An 18,623-nucleotide genomic window follows, 5' to 3' on the forward strand; every position below is an offset into this window, starting at 1 on the left:
ATGTAAATTTGTAGCTAAAAAGCAAGCTCCCTTAATTCTACTCCTCACAGAACAGTATGTTCTAAAAAATGTAGCATTTCGTTTCGAAGTTTTGACTGAACAGAGTTGGAGGACAGGGCTGAACTTTAAAAGGTTAGTGGCTGTAGAGTTTGCTCCTAGCAAACTTTTGAGATCTCTTCTCAGTCTGCAAAGACTGACTACATCAATGATTAACATGTCTCCACGTAGCTGGGAAGAGCAAGGAGTCCCTGAACACTAACCATAAACAGCTTGCATGGGTACTTTTCTCCCCATTTAATTAATTTCTGCCTCCAGCACGATCAAGCCACTGCTGTTTACACCCTTGTGTGTGAACAAATCAAGTCATTAGTTATCCAAAAAAAAAAAAAAAAAAAAGGACTTTTTAAAATGAAACCTCAAAATCAGCACCTTGCTTTACATTGCTAAGCTCGTAGAGGGGAATCTCAAATCACAGCCCCATCATTGTAGAAGGAATAAGCTTTTCCCTTAGAAAGCAGGCCAAGGTTGTCATGCCCTCTTCCCCCAAATCCATCAGCTCAGCAGTAAGGATGGGTCTTGAGGTCTTTGAATTTATTTGGTTTCAGTGGCTTAGCACTTGCTAATCAATTTGACCACAGCTCCTTAGACTCATGCATCCATCCTGATAACTTTGCTGGGCAGACTCAGGACAGACTTGGCTTCCAAAAATCAAGGTGGTTTCAAGCCAATATGGCCAAAGTAGAATCACAGTTTGGTGAGATTCAATACAGTTATCTGCCACTGCACAACACAGGTAGAAAAAAAAAAAAATAATCTATTTATCATTTTAAACAAAGTACAATGAATGCAAGAAGTCCATGAAGGCGAGGCATCTGAAAACAGGCAGTCGAAAGGATAAAAACCTAAACCTTTTCTATCAATAGTCTGAATACCAGCTGGGAAGCTGAAAGGCTTTTCATACACATTTTAAAAGAAAAAAAAAAAACAACCCTCTTTCATAGGGTTTGACCAGGCCACAGCTGACACACATCAAACAGAAGTGTAAGAAGGTCAGTCCGTCAATGCCCTCTGAAAAGCACCCTGCCCCGGAGCACACGTTAAGAGGCCACCCTCAAACGGTCCATGCTCTGGCAGCAGTTCCATGCAGCGGCAATAACGGCCCATCTACTGTAAATGAGCCTCCTCTCACCTGCTGCAAAATCGAGCCAAATGCTTCAGAGAAGTCACAGTGCTTGCTCCAAAAAAACCCATTTACAGTCTAACATGAGGCACAAACACAAGTAATAGGGCAGAGGGCTGGAGCCAGGACGTGAGATGCTGCAATGCAGTCAGAGAAAAGGTATGTACACGCTGCTCTTGAATGATCCAAGATGAGTATTTCTAGCAGAGATGGAGGAATGGCCACTGTTAATGATGTATCTTCTGAGCATCACGGAAGTAAGGCTCAGAAGGGACTCAGTAAGGTCAAAATTGGTGACTGTCTTGCAGGCCTCTTCACATCTACATTGTACAGGAGCAGGAATGAAAGTGTCCTCATCTTTTCACTGGTAAAGCAGAGTTTATGGGTTTTCTTTTTCAGGATTAGCACAGACTGGAGTTTCTGTTAAAATCAGAGAATGTATTTCTTCTTCCTTAACTAACCTGTCGTAAGCATTCACAGAATCATCCTTTGCACAGCTCTGAAAGAGAAGAACAACATTTTTTAACGGTGCTTCTTCATGGCAAGCATTGCTTCTTCAGCCCAGTAAGACAGACCCATTTCACAACATAAAGCCTGTATTATGGTGAAAAAGCCAAGGTAGCTGGGCAACAAACTGTTTAGAGCCAGAGTTAGGCTTGGTTGACAGAATAGTTGTCCTCTCTGGAGACAAAGAAGAATTGAAGGTTGGCCCCCATCTTAAGAGTGCTTCCAACTAGAGCTAATGGGTGAAGCTCAGGCAGGAGGATGGAGAAGTGAGGATATACACAGTAGAGTTTTCACTGAGAACCCGAGTACACAGAGAAGATCAGGAGGCAAGAACATAGCGTTACTAAAGGGAGTAACAAAGCACAGGTCAAAGCACGACAAGGTGTAACAGCTACCACACTTATGATCGTCATGGCCAAGAGTCCCATCTTAGTCCCATAATAACCAATACATGCTGAAATATATATCCGTAAGTTAGTAAACTAGGAGGCCAGATCCATGCTTTCCACATAGTTCTGGTTTATTATTAGGTGAACTCGGAATACCCCTGTGGAAAAAGGGAATACTGGATTTTGGACTCTGACTCCTTTTGCAATTGGGAGGCCACAAAAGGAGACTTCTTTTCAAGAAGGCAGCAATTCCTGCAACTCCTGATCAACTGAGAACATCCAACACATATGCAGTGCCAGACACCCAGATAGTCACTATCCCCTACAAATGTTTCACAAGTGGCATCAATTTTGAGATGCCACAGAGAGTCAGAAGGTCCCTTCCCTACAAGGACTGTGTTCAGAGAACAACACACATTGCCTCAGGTCCAGGTTTGAATTAGGGCTCCTCAGTGTACTTCCCTTTGGACTTTTATAAAGAGCAGCGAGTTAGATTTGTTTAGAAATAACAGTTTCCATAAATCAGTATTATGTTTATTTTTCCTGAAATAAGGGCCCATAGCAAGTCTTTCATCAACCAAAGTGGGAAGCAGCTCTAGTTGGTTTTGTTCTTTTGCCAATGAGAAGCCAAGTGTCCTGTTTTGCCTCATAGCTAACTGACTGTGATAAATGTGAAACTGCTAAAAATATTAATTTCTGGAAGCCAAATATGAATAGCTCTATTCAGCATTGTAAATATGAGCAACTAGCAGAGGAAGACCTGGATGTTCAGGAGTAGTTGTTTAATGAAGCTGAAAACAAAACAAAACCAAAAACCAAAAACCCACCGAACAACCAGAAAACCCTGACCCAAAAAACCCAACCCCTAAATCAGCCCCAAAAAAACATTTAAAGGACTAGCAGCCTGTGAAATAACAGAATAATGCAATTCTACTAATGTGCCTGGAAAAGTATACGCAATTTGAGGGAAAAGAAAAATCCTTCTCAGGTTTAGGTAATTGTTTCTGAACAACTCTTACTATTGTAAATACTTTATCTTCATATGACATACTTGCTTATATACAGTTGGTTTTAAGATAGACATAGATATTAGGAAAAAGAAAACTGGAAGCCTATAGAACCCGATTCAACAGATTCGTTGTCCCAACAGCTTCTTACTAACCTGGGAATCCTCATTCTGCTCTCCAAACACGCGCTTCAGAATTTCTCTAGGGTCTGGAATTGGCGGAAGAATTAATATCTTCAGCCTTCAGAAAATTAAAAAGAAAAGTTTTAGATGAAAGATTAATTTAAAAATCACCATTTCAATGTCATACTTGGGTGTGGTCAAGAAAATTTGCTTTGACATTACTGGCCAGCTTTCATTACCTGCAACTGTAGCCCAATTCTCACTTTTTACTCCCCAAACCAAAAGCAAATGGGAACATTCACACAGACAGACGCTAAATAACTTTCAGTGTTGGCAAAGACAGCAACAAAAGGAGACTTTTTAAAAAATCTTGTAAAATAGACTATATAAGCTTAATTTTGAATTTGGACTTCATTGCCTAAGGAGAGAGAGGATGCAATAGCTGTGCAACAAGAACCTGTAAGCACAGATAAGCAATGTTACCCAAGTGCAACCAGAGCATGTACATGGTCTATAAACCTAATTCTAATGACTGAGGCATGATGGTGCTGCAATTTTTGTTATACAAAGCGTGTTACGGATAAAACAGCTGCTATTGAAACATGCCACATCATGGATGGTTGCCTGGAAGAGACATGAATTATAACGTGAGTCAAAGATCAATCAGAATTAGTGGATTGTAAACACGTTATTTACCTTTTCAGATAAATTAGTAGAATTATCGTAGATACTGCTACTATTAATGGAATGGTGATTATTAAAACGAAATAGAACGTAGAGTCCGTCTTCTCACCTGAAAAATTGTAGAAACTTAGGGATGTTTTGAGAGGCTTTTCAGGAATAAGGACAACAAGTTAATTAATTCTCTAATTTGTTCATAGACAGAATGTTTTTCAAATACACTAGCACTTTTGTAGGCAAGGGCTGCATTTTTTCAAAGCATATTATAAGGTAGGTAAATTTGGCAAGAAAATGAACACCAGCAAGGCTCAGGGCTGAAAATCTGATGGCCCTGGAAAGGTGTTATTGCACAGCTACACCAGTGGTGACCCCATCGGCGCGTACAGCAGTGCAGGCAGCAACTGATGGCACTGCTGAAGGACTAGAGCTCCCTTGCCCTCTTTTCACCTAAAATTACATAGATACATAGGAAGATAATCTTCAACTCCTATTTACTTAGCAGACAGAAGGTATCAGACAGCTTATAGATGAAGAATAAAGTGCAACAAATTGCAGGCACAATCGTTCTCACCAATACTCTTCTCTTCACTCCAGTCACTAAAGAGCTCGCTGCTGTAACAGGCGGACTTTGGGTTTGCTCTCACTTTGAAGGTGTATTTGCTGTTAGGATCAACACTAGGAATTGATGTGTAATTATTTTCAACCTAAGGTAAAAAGAAAAGGTAACTTGCTTTGTTCAATTACCAGCACATTCTCATTCATTTACAAGCCCCTTTTCATTGTGCAGTTAATGTATTCTGAATATTTAGATGGAAGATCTTTTTGTGAATACTAAACTTCATAAAAAAAAGGACATAGTAGCATTTAACCAGCAAAGACTGCCTAAATGGAGATTCCAAGGCTAAGACTTAATCTTATTCATTGCTACATCTATCATGCAGCATTTGGCATCAATGATTAAACTCAGTCTGGAACAGTGCCTTTTGTCTGGAACAGTGCCTTTTGTCTGGAACAGTGCCTTTTTTTCCTTTGCTGCCTTTCCCTCTCTCTGTCAGGGCAGCAGCGCTGATCCAACTTTGACCATACAAAAGTCTACTGTGATGCCTCTACAGAGGCATGCAAATACGCTAGCTGGGATCAAACTTCTCGTATTGTTGATCCAAAATGCCAGTTTTCTGAGGTATGTTGACATTATTCGAGTTTGCTAAATTTGAGGTAGGACACGCTAACTATGCTCCGCCTTGCTACTTTTAAATTTATCATGCTGTTTACCATTCTGATCAAACAGGACAGTCGGTTTGGCTGTGCAGATCCAGGCATAGTATATCCAGACACTGAAGTCAATGCTTTTATATGTACATTAAAATCAGCGTATCTAAGACTGCACGCCTTTTTCTTCCCCTGCATCCTCAGCCTTTTTATCCCCCTTGCTTTTCTGTATAACATTCTGTGTTATCCCCTTGCTTTTCCGTATAACATTCTGTGTTCTTGTGTGCACCAGCAACTAATTTTGCTTTACGGTAATCAAGTCCGTTCATTCAAGAACAAGGGAATCATCTGATCAAGTGCAGGCCAACACCAGGAAAACCCAGTACCAAAAGACCAAAGTCCTGTACCACTGAGAAGCAAACAGGTACGCGTATTGCAGTGTATTTCCTGGTAAGTGTTGTTTAGTTTAGCAAATACTTCTTTATCGGACTGTTCTTACACATTACTGCTTTGCCGTAACAAATGATGGTAAGGATTCAGAAGACCAGCCAGTGCACCAGACCCGTTCACATGCAGCAGCACATAGAATCTTTCAATTTTAAACAGCAAATATTTGAGTTACTGTGAACAGCAACACAAATTATAAAAGATACATAGAAAAAAAAAAAATCCATTAACTGTAAGTATAATGAAAAGTTACCTTAATTATCTTAGCAGCGTCCAAATCACCGTTGTGATATTTAACTTCATAAGATAAACAATTTTCTGGGAAGGTGTCCGATTCACTCCATTCTACATATATTTCATCATTAATCTTTGACAGTGTAAGTCTTCTTGGCGTAGCAGGCCTTACTGAAATGCAAAACGGAAGAATTGGTTAAAAATTATATTTCACTGGTTACAAAAGTAGTTGGAAGTCCTGCATTGTATAACTTTACACTTGTAACAGTTTAGGAACGGAAAGAGGAAAAAGCACCAAAAACTAAAGAAAGAATAAAAACAACAAAAGAGTAAAACTGAGTGGGAAGTGATAAACAAACAAACCCCAAACCCCAAACATCCACCCCTCAAAAAGCAAACCCTGTCTATATAATTCCTAAATCAAAGATCAATAAGAAGGGAGCATCAAATCATATTGTGTCATCCACAGCTTATGGGTTGCAAACTTCTCAAACACAGTGATACAGTAGCAAACTTCTTCCTTTATACTTTTTGTAATGTGGTGTTAAACTTACCAAGGGTGGTAGGATTTTTACTTGCACACACAGGCCTAATGTCTTCAGAATCATCTCTAATCAAAATACTTATAGCTGGGTAAGTATTGGTGGCCTTGGGGAAGCTAAGACTGAAAATGCATCTTCTGTGGTCCATAGAATAGTTGTTGCACTTCTTAGGGTTTTTCAAACCATCAAACCTATAGGAAATAAATTTTTTTTTTTAAAACTTCAAAAGAATAGGACAGCAAGAGGCAAGCTTGTTTTGATTACAAATTCTAAAGAGTGATCTTGCATTAAAACGGTGCGATAGCACATATAAAAGTTAAGCTAAGCAAAGTAAGAAGCTTCTCATTTATCTCAAGCTTTAGGAAGAACATTATTTTTGTAAAGAGTGCCAAGTAGCAGAAAGAGAGGCAAGTTTGCTTTACACCCAGGCATCAAAGACAACAGCGGCTTTCAGCTTTGGTTCACATTTTCCACATGGGAAAAAAATTTCAAGGAAAAAAAAAAAAAGTATTTAGAAAGCAAACTAATTTGGACCACTTCCTGTCAGCAGAATTTCAATTCTGTGACAGAACGAGTGGATCAGTCTCCTTCAGCAATGCCTCGGGTACTGCAGCTCTTGCTTGAGACGGTCCAGTTTTACCTATTGCCTGCAGTTGCTTTGCAAAACGTCAGTACTCACTTCCTATAACAGAGAAGCTATGACAACCTTCTCCTTGCTTCTCGCTGTTCCCCAGGTTCCAATGAAAATATGCCAGCAGCTGTTCCTCCATAGAAAATTGGGAAATTGATTTTTTTTTTTTTTTTAATTATATGGAGCAAATCAGAGCTTCATTTAGGAGCACAAGAAGAATGACACTCCCCTGTTTCACACCTCCCTGGACAGGGGCTGGAGAAGCTAAAACCATCTGTCTGTTTTCATGCCCAGACCCCTTTTTTTGTCCCTCCTTCTCCCCTCCCCACCAGGGGGTGATGAAGAGGGGGGTGATGAAGAGGGGGGTGATGAAGAGGGGGGTGTCCAGAGCAGACAGCACCGTGCCGATGCATCAACCTGCTCTCGTGCGCCTGGCGTTGAGCAAGTATTACTGTGCGCCGATGGGGTCTGTTTGTTCTAAGCTAATGTCATATTCACATTCACTTTGGATGAAAAGAGAGGCTTTTAGAGGAAAATATCAATGAAGAAGAATATAAAATGGAACCATAATTTTTCGGGTAGTTGTCCATTCATTCCTGAAAAAAAACAACCCCAAAACAAAAACTCCCATTCACCTGCATTACAGAAAATGTATCTTTCAGTCCAAAAGTCAAGTGTTTCCTTAGTTTTCAGCTTTAAAACTAAAAAAAAAAGTCTTTTTCTTTCTAAGCAGCATGAATCAAAATGTTTTGCTGTCACCCCAGCTACATTTTTCACTAAAGCTAAGGGCTAAATAGAAAATACATAGCTCTAACCTAAAACATTGTTCCAGTAAGTATCCAAATACCCAGAAATTCAGATCTTCACCGTCTCATTGGTACTGTTCTTGTAATAAAGGAAAAAAATATATATTTGAGTAGCAATTTAGAGAGAGAACAGTCCTCCCTGCACTTAACCAAAGCAGCAAGTTTCCTGCTGTTTGCTGTCCAAAGGCATTAAATCAGTTCGCCTGCGAGACTGCAACTGGAGAGGAAGAGGAAAACGTTTATTTAGTCAGTTCAGATAAGACAGAAAGCTGATTTAAAACTACAACAAGGGGCTTTCAGAAAGGAAACGTCAATATTTCTGCAGAAGCTAATGCAATCTGGCATTTCACAAGCCCCATCGACATGCAGAAGTATGCCTCGATTAGTGTGTGCGGATCTTGCTGCCAAGTGTTTGCTCACACCACAACTCTGCTCCTTTGGAACAAGAGTCTATTTATGGCAGTCAGCTGGCAAGTGGGGATGATGATAAAAAGGTATTCTGCACAACTTTCAAGGTGAATCTGTTATTTATTACACTGAAGATACAAACAAAACTACTGCTGAATGTTATTAATGCTTTCATACCATTTCCCAATGATTTCAGAGCTGACCCATACAATCGTGAGTGATTCCAACTTAAACAGCCCGTTGTTTGTTGGGCTCCAAAGAATGCAAATACCATGGTGGTCTAGCTCAGGTCTTAATTCTCCCCTCTTTGAATCCACAATTAGAAAAAAATTAGAAAGCAGGAGCAGTTGTTTTAAAACGGGCTACAGAAGTACTCAGTACTTCACATAATGGTTCCATCAACTTCCCAAAAAAGACTCAGCAACAGCAACCTTTTGACACTTCAGCAGTGAAGTTTTCTGTTGGACAGGACCCAACACTACCTTGGACGCAATGTGCTGAGACATTCAAAGCAACAGAAAGCAGACAAGTAAAACGCATCACATAAAGCTGAAGGTTAGCGCTAAATCACTTCAGAGTTGGGAATAAAAAGTTCATACAAACCAGTAGAACAACGTATAGTTGGTATCACTGCTTGCATTCTCCCCGGGACGCCACGAACAATCCATGTACTCCAAATTGTGCCAAACACAGCTCAAACCAACAGCAGCAGTACCTGGAATACCTGCAAGGCAAGTTGGAAAGGTCTCTTAACATTTATTTTGCCAGCAAAGCCTTCTCACCAAATTCCAGAAAAAAAACATCCCTTTTTACATAACTGAAACTGTCTGGAAGGCAAAGATGGGTTACCTCAGCACGCACTGCCTGTCTCGGCACCACAAATGATGAATTCCAGTTGTTTATCACTTGCAGCAGCTGAAATCTCAGAGTAACTTCTAAATACAAGCCACTCGTAACAGTGAATCTCATTTTCCACCACATCTGCCTTACTGCTTAGAGTTACTAGATGCTAAGTTCAAGGTGTTGAGACAAGAAAATATCTTGTTCTACTAAACTACAGATACTTTAAAAAGGATTTAAAGTAACTAGCAATTATATGGATAGCACTTAGCTTTGTTATAATTGTTAGTCATCAACGTTAAAAACAGTCAGCATTTGTTATCTTCTCCAGATACAACATTAGTTTCTCAATATTCTGAATATGGAAATACCTGTAGATCTTAAGTATGGGCAAAAGCAACACTGGTTGAATTTTTTATTGACACTCATATACCTCTAGACAGTCAACTTCTTCAACATATTGAAAACCCAAATTACAGAATGTAATGAGTTCTGTAAACGAGTACATAGCAATTGTGAATAGAGATGTCAATGTATCTCCCAAGCAGAGCAGTTACGGAATAAAGCCTTTCAAATTCAATCTTGCATTTTTGTATGGTACAAGTTCTTCATAGTGTATTACCATATTACAGCATATTAGATATTTTTTCCCTGTAACAAGTAGCAACACCTCCATGAACTAAAAATACAATGCATGTTCATTTTATCAACAATCCAGATTTTTATTGATAGCAAACCCCAAACTACCTTCTCCTTCTGAGGTTGCATTCTTCCTCAAGTAGGAACTGTCAAAGTGTACAGGGAAATTAACTGGTTTTCCTATTCCAAGAAGTATTTGAAAATATTTTATCTGGAAGCAGACTTCTAAAAGCCCCAGCCTGTTTAGTACATGCTATCCTAATGATCTCCTTCCCTGTTTTTCCAGAATACACCTTTGACAGACAAGCAGACAAGCCCGATAAGGTCTCAGATTCTCGTCCACATGCCATTTGCATCCACATCGAGTATGCTACTGGGTTAGACAGACTTTAACTACTCAAGGCAAGAGGCGCTATTTCCTTGCTGCACCTCCTAGCTCCCAGCATCCAGCAGAATAACATGAATGTTTCCTAATAATTTTGCTATGGATCCCTTATTTCTGGATGTCACGAAACAAAAAATATTTTTTCCTCCATTTATTTTGCTGTGCACAGCTTTGTAGACCCCAGACACCTCTTTTGGAAAGGAGGGTGCCCTACTATAATGATTTAATTAAGTCACTTATTTACTCAACAAGTCGTTAAATATGCTAGATTCATCCCTCTAACATTCACAAACATACGGTTATTTTAAGCACTCGTGCTCGTACAGAAAAACCATACAAAATAAACTGACTTAGATGTTAGTCATGAAGTCAGAAGGCTTACTACAACCCAAGCTCTCTCTTATCTTACAACCACAGCATGGCAGGGACAAGAAAAATAACAGGAATCACACTGTTGCCTTGGAAGAGCACTTAAACTCTACAAGCTTGCCCGTAAGGTTTTCAGCCTTAGAGAAGAATTCGGTTGTGTTTACACATAGTACAATCGCTCTGTTTAAACTCCACCCACTGAACTAGCCCTCGCCTCTGGCATCTCTCCATATTTCTCTACAATACGGCATGGTTGACACGCTGGAGGGAAGGGATGCCATTCAGAGGGACCTGGACAGGCTGGAGAGGTGGGCTTGTGCAAATCACATGAAGTTCAACCAGGCCAAGTGCAGGGTCCTGCAGCTGGGACGTGGCAATCCCAGGCACAAATACAGGTTGGGCGGAGAATGGCTGGAAAGCAGCCCTGAGGAGAAGGACTTGGGAGCGCTCATGGATGAGAAGCTCAACATGAGCCAGCAATGTGCACTGGCAGCCCAGAAAGCCAACCCCATCCTGGGCTGCATCAAGAGAAGGGTGGCCACCAGGTCGCGGGAGGTGATTCTACCCCTCTACTCTGCCCTCGTGAGACCCCACCTGGAATACTGTGTCCAGCTTTGGAGTCCTCAACACAGGAAGGACATGGACCTGTTGGAATGGGTCCAGCGGAGGGCCATGAAGATGATCAGAGGGATGGAGCACCTCCCCTATGAAGACAGGCTGAGAGAGCTGGGGTTGTTCAGCCTGGAGAAGAGAAGGCTCCGGGGAGACCTCATAGCGGCCTTCCAATATCTGAAGGGAGCCTCCAGGAGAGCTGGAGAGGGACTCTTTGTCAGGAAGTGTGGTGACAGGACAAGGGGGAATGGTTTTAAATTGGAAGAGGGGAGATTTAGATCAGATATTAGGAGGAAGTTCTTTCCTGTGAGGGTGGTGAGGCACTGGAACAGGTTGCCCAGGGAAGTTGTGGCTGCCCCATCCCTGGAAGTGTTTAAGGCCAGGCTGGATGGGGCTTTGAGCAATCTGGTCTGGTGGGAGGTGTCCCTGCCCATGGCAGGGGGGTTGGAACTAGATGATCTTTAAGGTCCCTTCCAACTCTAACCATTCTATGATACGTGTCTATGGTATTTTGTTAGAACAGGACAGAAAGCAAGGCCGGATTCTCCTGGGGCCCGAGGTTGCAGGTGTGCCTCGGGCCCGGCCGCCCCACAGGTTACCTCTTGGCAGGAGAGAGGTCTCCACCCATTGGCTGGGCTGACTGGCGTTGCTGCGCTTGCATTCACTTCTCACTTTGAAACGCATTTCCTCATTCAAGAACGTATCCGTCACACGGAAGCGACTCTTACTCCATTCCTGGGTTTAGATGGAGGGGAAAGAACACCAGAACATTTGGCATGCCGTACCAAACACGTGGGAATTACTATTAATGTAAGAATGCATTAGAGCCCTGTGGGAAAGCAAAGGAAGATCCGTGAGGAGGACTGTAAACACACTCCAGTGACTCGCATGTGGGGTGCTGGAAAACACATCTGTCACACTAATTGCTGCTTAGTTCTGTGGGCTCAACAAGTAGAACATCTGCCCTTAGATAACACAAGCCTGGGATGGACTCGGGGGCACCTTATCCAACACGCCTGAGATTCCTGCCCTGCTGCTGAAGAGATCAAAGTACAGTGGAAACTCTGCCTGCCAGAATCCTGGAAATACAGACCCAAACAGCAAGCGGGAGCTCTCTCGCCCTCGCACTCCCTCGCTAACGAGGACTCTCTTGCTAATAAGGACTGTCGCTGCGCAGTGCCTGCGTCCCCTGCTTGCCTGCCTCTGCCCGGGTGCTGCTTCGGAGATTCCCTGATCCATGAGGTATTGAGATTAAATTTGTTCTTTGCCCTTAATCCGTGGTTTTGTGGTTGTTCCTGCGTCCTGCCTGCATCGGCTCACACAAGCCCCTAAAAAAACCACTGCAACCCCAAGGCAAATGAAATGAGTGTCTGGCAACACGGGAAGCCTCAGCATCACTTAGCTTTTCTTTTTCCTCACCAGGCGCACCCAGAGCCCACCAAAGGAAAACTGCTTCTACTCCAGTGACCCGCAGACACGAGCAATGGCCACACAGGGATCAAGGAACAACTGTAACGTGGGAGAGAACGGCCCTACAGCAAGTCTTCAGCTACATAAACAGGAGTTTACAGATGTAATCCTCACCCTTCTGTGCGTGCGCACATGAGCGTGCGGCAAACAGAAGAAAGAACATTTGAAGACGTAACCAAAAAGCAATGAGAAGAGTCTGCACGGATTTAAGGGGCAAAGGAAAAAAAAAAAAAAAAAATCAAACCAAATCCACAAATGTTTATTAAAAAACAATGACACCACATCAGGCCCAAGCAGTCCACGAGCTTCCAGTTTCAGAAGGGAGGACATGTTCGCGTGAGAAAAAGGCTCTTCTCATATGCTTTTTTGAGCATCCTTTATTGGGCTAGGGGGATGCTTTTTACTTAACTGGAAACAGGACCAAAAAGAATAAAAATCTTTATTATGACCAAAGAATGGTGTAACCCCTCGTGTATAAAAAATAATAATAAATATTAGCACTAATGAGAGGGCAAGGAAATCAAACAGCAATGAACAGATTACGTTCCCCGGACTGCAATGCAAAAAGACGCAGCAAGATGCTATGCAGCCTGGTTCATCCTGTCACGTGAAACCGCTGCCCCACAGCTCTTCAGGTGGCCTTCAGGTCTGCTAGACCCTTCCACAAACTTGTTCAGCTTGTTAACCACACAGACTTTCGACTTGTTAAATTATTAATGAAGCCATCAGAAAAGGTAAATAGGTTTCTGCCGAGTTAGCAAATTTGACTGGCTCATCTAAAGGTCCGATGAAGAACATTAGAGAAAGGGGTGTCAAAAATGAAACATCACCCTTTTAGCAGTGTTAAGCCATTAAATCAACTCAGCTGTTTGGAAACTGCAGCCTTACCTCAAATCCAGGATATAGACTATGGCAGCCACCGTGAAGAGACCACTGTGAACATCAGGAAGTAAAACTAATAGGGCTCAACAGCAAAAGGCTGCTTCAAGAGGCACCGTATCCATTTTAACCATGCCCAAAATAGCAGCACTGCCAACCCCACAGCTGGTGTGTACTCAAGGCTTCAAATTCTGAGGGTTTGGAATTATGGACCGATAGTATATTATCTTCTTGGCAATAAACTAAAAATATTTGTCCTCCAGTCCCTTCAGTATCATGGCAATGCCACGCTTCCTGACCAAACCATCATTAATCTACAGCGAGGGACACATCTGGGCTGCTAACCATCTAACACGGGAATAAAACCAAAACCCCAAAACAAGGAAGTTTTACAATTGCTGTTCCAGGGGAAAAAAAAAATGCGTTCCACGTTGTCTTCATAACACAACCTCCCCCTGAATAACTCTAAGCGCAGGGACAGGGTAAATGTCAGGATACGTTAAGACTTGGCATTACCTCCAAAAGACACTATGCTGCCAAATCACAGCTACACCTAGGTCAACGGGCAGCCGCTTCCCTGAGCTGAGCTCACAGTGAAGGAGATCAGCCTTTGCAAATTCCCATTTAAGTCTTAGGGATGTAGACTGCCCTGTGTATATTTTACTTTTTTCTAGAACGCTGCATAAGCAAAGACCGAAACAAGTCTTTTTCACGTGATTATTATTATTATGGTACTTCTGGGTTATCAGTAGCAGCTCAGTTATCAGAGAGCGACAGACAGATTTCTCTGATCTGAAGATCCCACATGCTGGTGTGACTCACTTTTGAGTTCTGATCCCATGACAAGAATCAAAGGCTATATATTAAAGTGGTATTTATATATATTTCTATATGTATATATGCTTACACTGGGACAGTTTTATTGTAATAAGACATTTACTGGAGCATAGGAGAGTTTAAAGAGGCGATGCACTTACTGTTTTGCCCAGAGGGAGCTCATCAATCACGATGTCGCTGGAATACTCCAGGTCACAGCTACTGCTGACGTTCTCTGGGGGGTTCCACGTCCAGTTCAGGGTGCAGATTTGGATAAATGAGTAGTCCAGGTTGGATGGAGGTGGAAGAACTTGTGCTCCTAAGAGAAAGAGCTATCACTGTAACAATCCTGTTGGTCCACAGGTTTACTGTTAGTAGAACTGACAGATTTTTAACTCTCCAACAGAAAAGAACCCAAATGACTTCTCATCAGCTCACATTTGCTATCAGATAAGCTACCGCCCACTAAATTGTTTCTACTATTCCTGTTGCCTTAGTCCATCAATCATTTAAATAATTGTAAGAAACGCACACACAAAAAAAATCACTGAAAAGTAGTTTTTTTAAAGAAATTGCAGCATGCAACGATGTAGTGGCTGTGGTAATGAAACTTATGCTCGTGGAGGGAAGATGAGTCTCATTTTTCAGGTCTTTTTTTGCTGCAAGTTTGCATCACGCGTGCTGAGTCTTTAGTAAAAACAGTATGTACATTTTGTGGAGCAATTAATACTTTATTCTACCCAAAAAACATCCATCAATGCAGTTTTAGAGAGAAAACGTTAAGACGACAAGCAATTACATGTTACAAGTGACAGCTGTATGTTACAACCACAATTTAGCCCAACCCAAGCCAAATCAAAAACATTAAAAAAACAACAAAGAAACCCCAACGCTTTTCCAATTACTCACGTATTGAACTTTTAATGTTATGCTCTGGCACAGGGAGCAAAACCAGTGTGGGACAAACAGAAATTTGCTGCTGGCACACTTCAGCGGGACAATTTTTTTTTTTTTTCACCTCCCCAAAAGCAAGATAGAAGCTGAGAAAAAGAGCCGTGACTCAGGGAGTTGCTGGGATAAATCCATTTGCGCGTTGACCCTTCCTTACTCCCGTGCACTGAGTCACAGCCGATTCAACACCCGGCGACACAGCTTGGAATACCAGAAAACAAAGAAGAGAAATACGGCAGAAACCAGAAAACCGCCAGGAAAAATTAAAAGTCTGTGTCTGACTCCAACTCTAGAAAAAATTACCAACTGGTAATTCCCTAAGAAAATTAATTTTGGTTTTATTAATTTTTTTTTTTAAAGGGCTACTCTACTGTGTACTATTGGAAGACGAGACTGCTTCTCAAGGGTATCTACAGGTATCACCACTGAGGCACCGTCACCTATTTGGCTGTGGAAAGAAAGTGCCCTTCTTACGCGGTGGTTTCACAAAACACTTCAAAGTGCTATCAACCAGCGCTGCAGGTCTTGCTCAGCCCGGGAAACTTGCTCGTCCCAGGAAACCAGGCTCAACCTGCCCCCACGTTTTGGGGGAGCGCACAGGGAGAGAGCGGAATAACTCCACCCGGAGCAGTTTTCCCATCCAGGTCACGGTGCAGCCCCGTTTTCTTCTGCTAGCACAAGGAAAAGGGCGGGTGGGAAGGCACACCAGCTTATTGCAGCGAGAATTCTGCCCAAAGCACCCATGACACCATTATCGTACGTCTCCCGAGAGCCAGAGCTGCCAAAGCTTGAAGAAAAAAAAAATATTCATCAAACTCCTGGAGCTTTCTCAGACCTTTGCACAGTTAAAGGACAGGCAGTGGTAGATATCAGACTTTATTACCATCCGTGTGTATGCGTGGATAACGTATGCTCACACAGAAAATGAGAGTAATTACTAGGGTTTGCAGTTTTAGTTGGAATTCACTTAGCTTTTTTTAATATTTGAAATTTTGGGGATTTTCGTTTGTTTGTTTGTTCGTTCAGTTTTTACAGCTGACCTCGGGAGCAGCCAAGAGAAATTTTTGTTTTTACAAAAATACAGCCTCCTCCGAGAACACCGCGCCTAGCCAGAACACCTTTGCCTCCTGCCTGTTCCACGAACAAAAACTTGTGACAGGTTTTGGGAACAGCACCAGGACCTTAAGTTTGCAAATACCGAGTCCTTTAGATCATACCAAAAAAAATATATAAAAATTATTCAACAACCCTTTACAGCTCCAAACATTCTGTCTTTTCCAAACTTTTTATTACCTACAAAAGCCACAAATCATTAAAAAAAAAATTAGTGTAATCCCCGACTGCCGCTCTGAAGTTCTACACGTTTCCTTTTAACAGGTTTGATTAGAAGTAATCGCACTTAAGCTTGCAGATTTCTGACGGCACAAAGAAAGTGGGACTATTCAAGGTTTATAAATAAATCAATAAATTGTGTTAGCATCAGAAGTTTGAGCTTAGTAGGTTTTAGATTAATCTATACAATTCCCAAGTTTGTGCTGGAATTTGACATTCGATTCTAGGATTCAGCTGAAGATCTGCTTTTATTCGTAGGCTCGGCCAATCTCATAGTCCTGTTGTACACGACATACGCACGACGTCTAATAAAATCTCATCGCTACGGTAATTTAGGACAAAAAGAAGGACAACTCAAAAGGCCAGCTACGTAACACAGGCAAGACACGCTATGTCACCCTTAAAAAAGCAGGACCACGGTGATGCTTCTGAGGAAGCGCAGGGCAGCAGTGAGTAGCAGAGATTAGCTGAGGCAACCCCGGGGAGAAAACGTTCGATTTCTGAAAGCCCGAAGGCGGAAACATCGGCACACGCTTTGCAGCAAGTATCACGAAGGCGCTATATCACACAAGGCTTAGGGGTGGGTTTTCTTAAAGGTTGATTTCAGGCGAAGCGGGGCCAGCCGAAAAACGACGATCCTCTGACCCTCGCAGCCCTGTTTTTGCAAAGTTTGAAGCGATCAAGCTTCGAGCCCCGGTTCTTACAGGCACACCCACACCCCCCCAGCCACACACAGCTTTCCTCCCATAAACGTTCCCGCTCCCGAAAGCGGGGAAAGTAAAAGGAAAGGCGAAGGCGAGGGAGGGGGCGCACACGGGGAGGCCGCCCCCCCACACACACCCCCGCACCCCGGCTCCGGGCGCCGCCGGCTTCTCCCTCAAGCTCTCGGGTCCCGGGAACCGGAGGCCGAGCTGAACAGCCTCCCGCCGACCCTGCCGCCTTACTGAGAGAGAAAAAGCACATTTTTTTGTTGGTTTTTTTTGTTTGTTTGTTTGTTTTTGGTTGTTTTTTTTTAAAGCATCGCCGTCCCCCCGCCCGGTGCGAGCCCGGGGGCAGAAGGGGCTCTGCCCCCCCCGCACACAGCTGACGCCTCCCGGGCCGTTCCTACCGCAAAACCGAAAGCGTTTGGGCTGAAATAACGCGACCGAAGGCGCCCCGAGCCCGCCGCCCGCCCCGGCCCGGGAAGGTCCCCGCGGCTGTCCCCATCCCCGGGAGCGCCGGTCCCGCTCCCCGTCCCCGCTCCTACCTGTCGCCCTCCCCGCGGCCACCACCAGCCAGCAGACGGCCAGGAGGAGCCGGCGGGCCAGCGGGGCAGCTGCGGCAGGATCCATGACGCCCTCCGGCCCTCCCGGCGCGGCTCCCGGCTCCCACTTCCCGAGGCGAGGGGCCGGGCCAGACGGGAAGAGCCCCGGCCGTGTCCCGCCCAGGTAGCGCCGGCCCAGCGGGGAGCGGCAGCCGGCGGCCGGGCCGCCCCCGCTACCTGGGCAGCACCGCCCCCGGGGCCGGGCTTCCCGCACCCCGCCGCCCCCGCGCTTCCCCCGTCAGCCCCCTCCGCCACCCCCGTGTGTCACCCGCTGCCTGCTCGTCCGCCCGTCTGTGCTGGCCACCGCTGCCTCCCGCACCCTCGCCACAGAGAAGATTTTCTCTCTCCCCCCTCCCCCCCCCGCCCCGCAGGAGCAGACCGGCCCCCGCACACCTCGACGGGGAGCGCTGCCGGGACCGCCCGGTCCCTTACCGCCACCCCCTGCCGCAGCCCGCCCTCTCCCCCTCCCCCCGGCAGGGCCCTCCAGCATGGCCCCCAGCTCCAAAACGTCGCCGAGGGGTCAAACTCATCTTCCCGTCAGACCTCCTTGTACTTATCGAGACGTGCCTGAGACATTCCCATCCTCTTAGAAATGTAGAATCATAGAATGGTTAGAGTTGGAAGGGACCTTAAAGATCATCGAGTTCCAACCCCCCTGCCATGGGCAGGGACACCTCCACTAGAGCAGGTTGCTCAAAGCCCCATCCAGCCTGGCCTTAAACACTTCCAGGGATGGGGCAGCCACAGCTTCCCTGGGCAACCTGTTCCAGTGCCTCACCACCCTCACAGGAAAGAATTTCCTCCTAATATCCAATCTAAATCTCCCCTCTTCCAATTTAAAACCATTACCCCTTGTCCTGTCAC

The 18,623-nt window shown here is 44.0% G+C and overlaps 1 protein-coding gene across 1 annotated transcript; it reads right to left on the reverse strand.

Moving 5' to 3' along the window:
- Positions 1 to 1,559: 1,559 nt before the first annotated feature.
- On the reverse strand, positions 1,560 to 17,860 carry IL13RA1 (interleukin 13 receptor subunit alpha 1). The gene is made up of 10 exons (XM_074147534.1): positions 17,703 to 17,860; positions 14,335 to 14,492; positions 11,608 to 11,743; positions 8,767 to 8,887; positions 6,331 to 6,509; positions 5,796 to 5,947; positions 4,458 to 4,590; positions 3,902 to 3,998; positions 3,239 to 3,323; positions 1,560 to 1,679 (listed from the first exon to the last, which is right to left on the reverse strand). The coding sequence occupies exons 1-10, from the start codon at positions 17,785 to 17,787 to the stop codon at positions 1,560 to 1,562; spliced, it is 1,266 nt and encodes a 421-aa protein (XP_074003635.1). The 5' UTR covers positions 17,788 to 17,860.
- Between the last annotated feature and the right edge of the window lie 763 nt (positions 17,861 to 18,623).

The sequence above is a fragment of the Numenius arquata genome, chromosome 5 (genome assembly GCF_964106895.1).
Source record: "Numenius arquata chromosome 5, bNumArq3.hap1.1, whole genome shotgun sequence".
In the NCBI taxonomy this organism is placed as follows: domain Eukaryota; kingdom Metazoa; phylum Chordata; class Aves; order Charadriiformes; family Scolopacidae; genus Numenius; species Numenius arquata.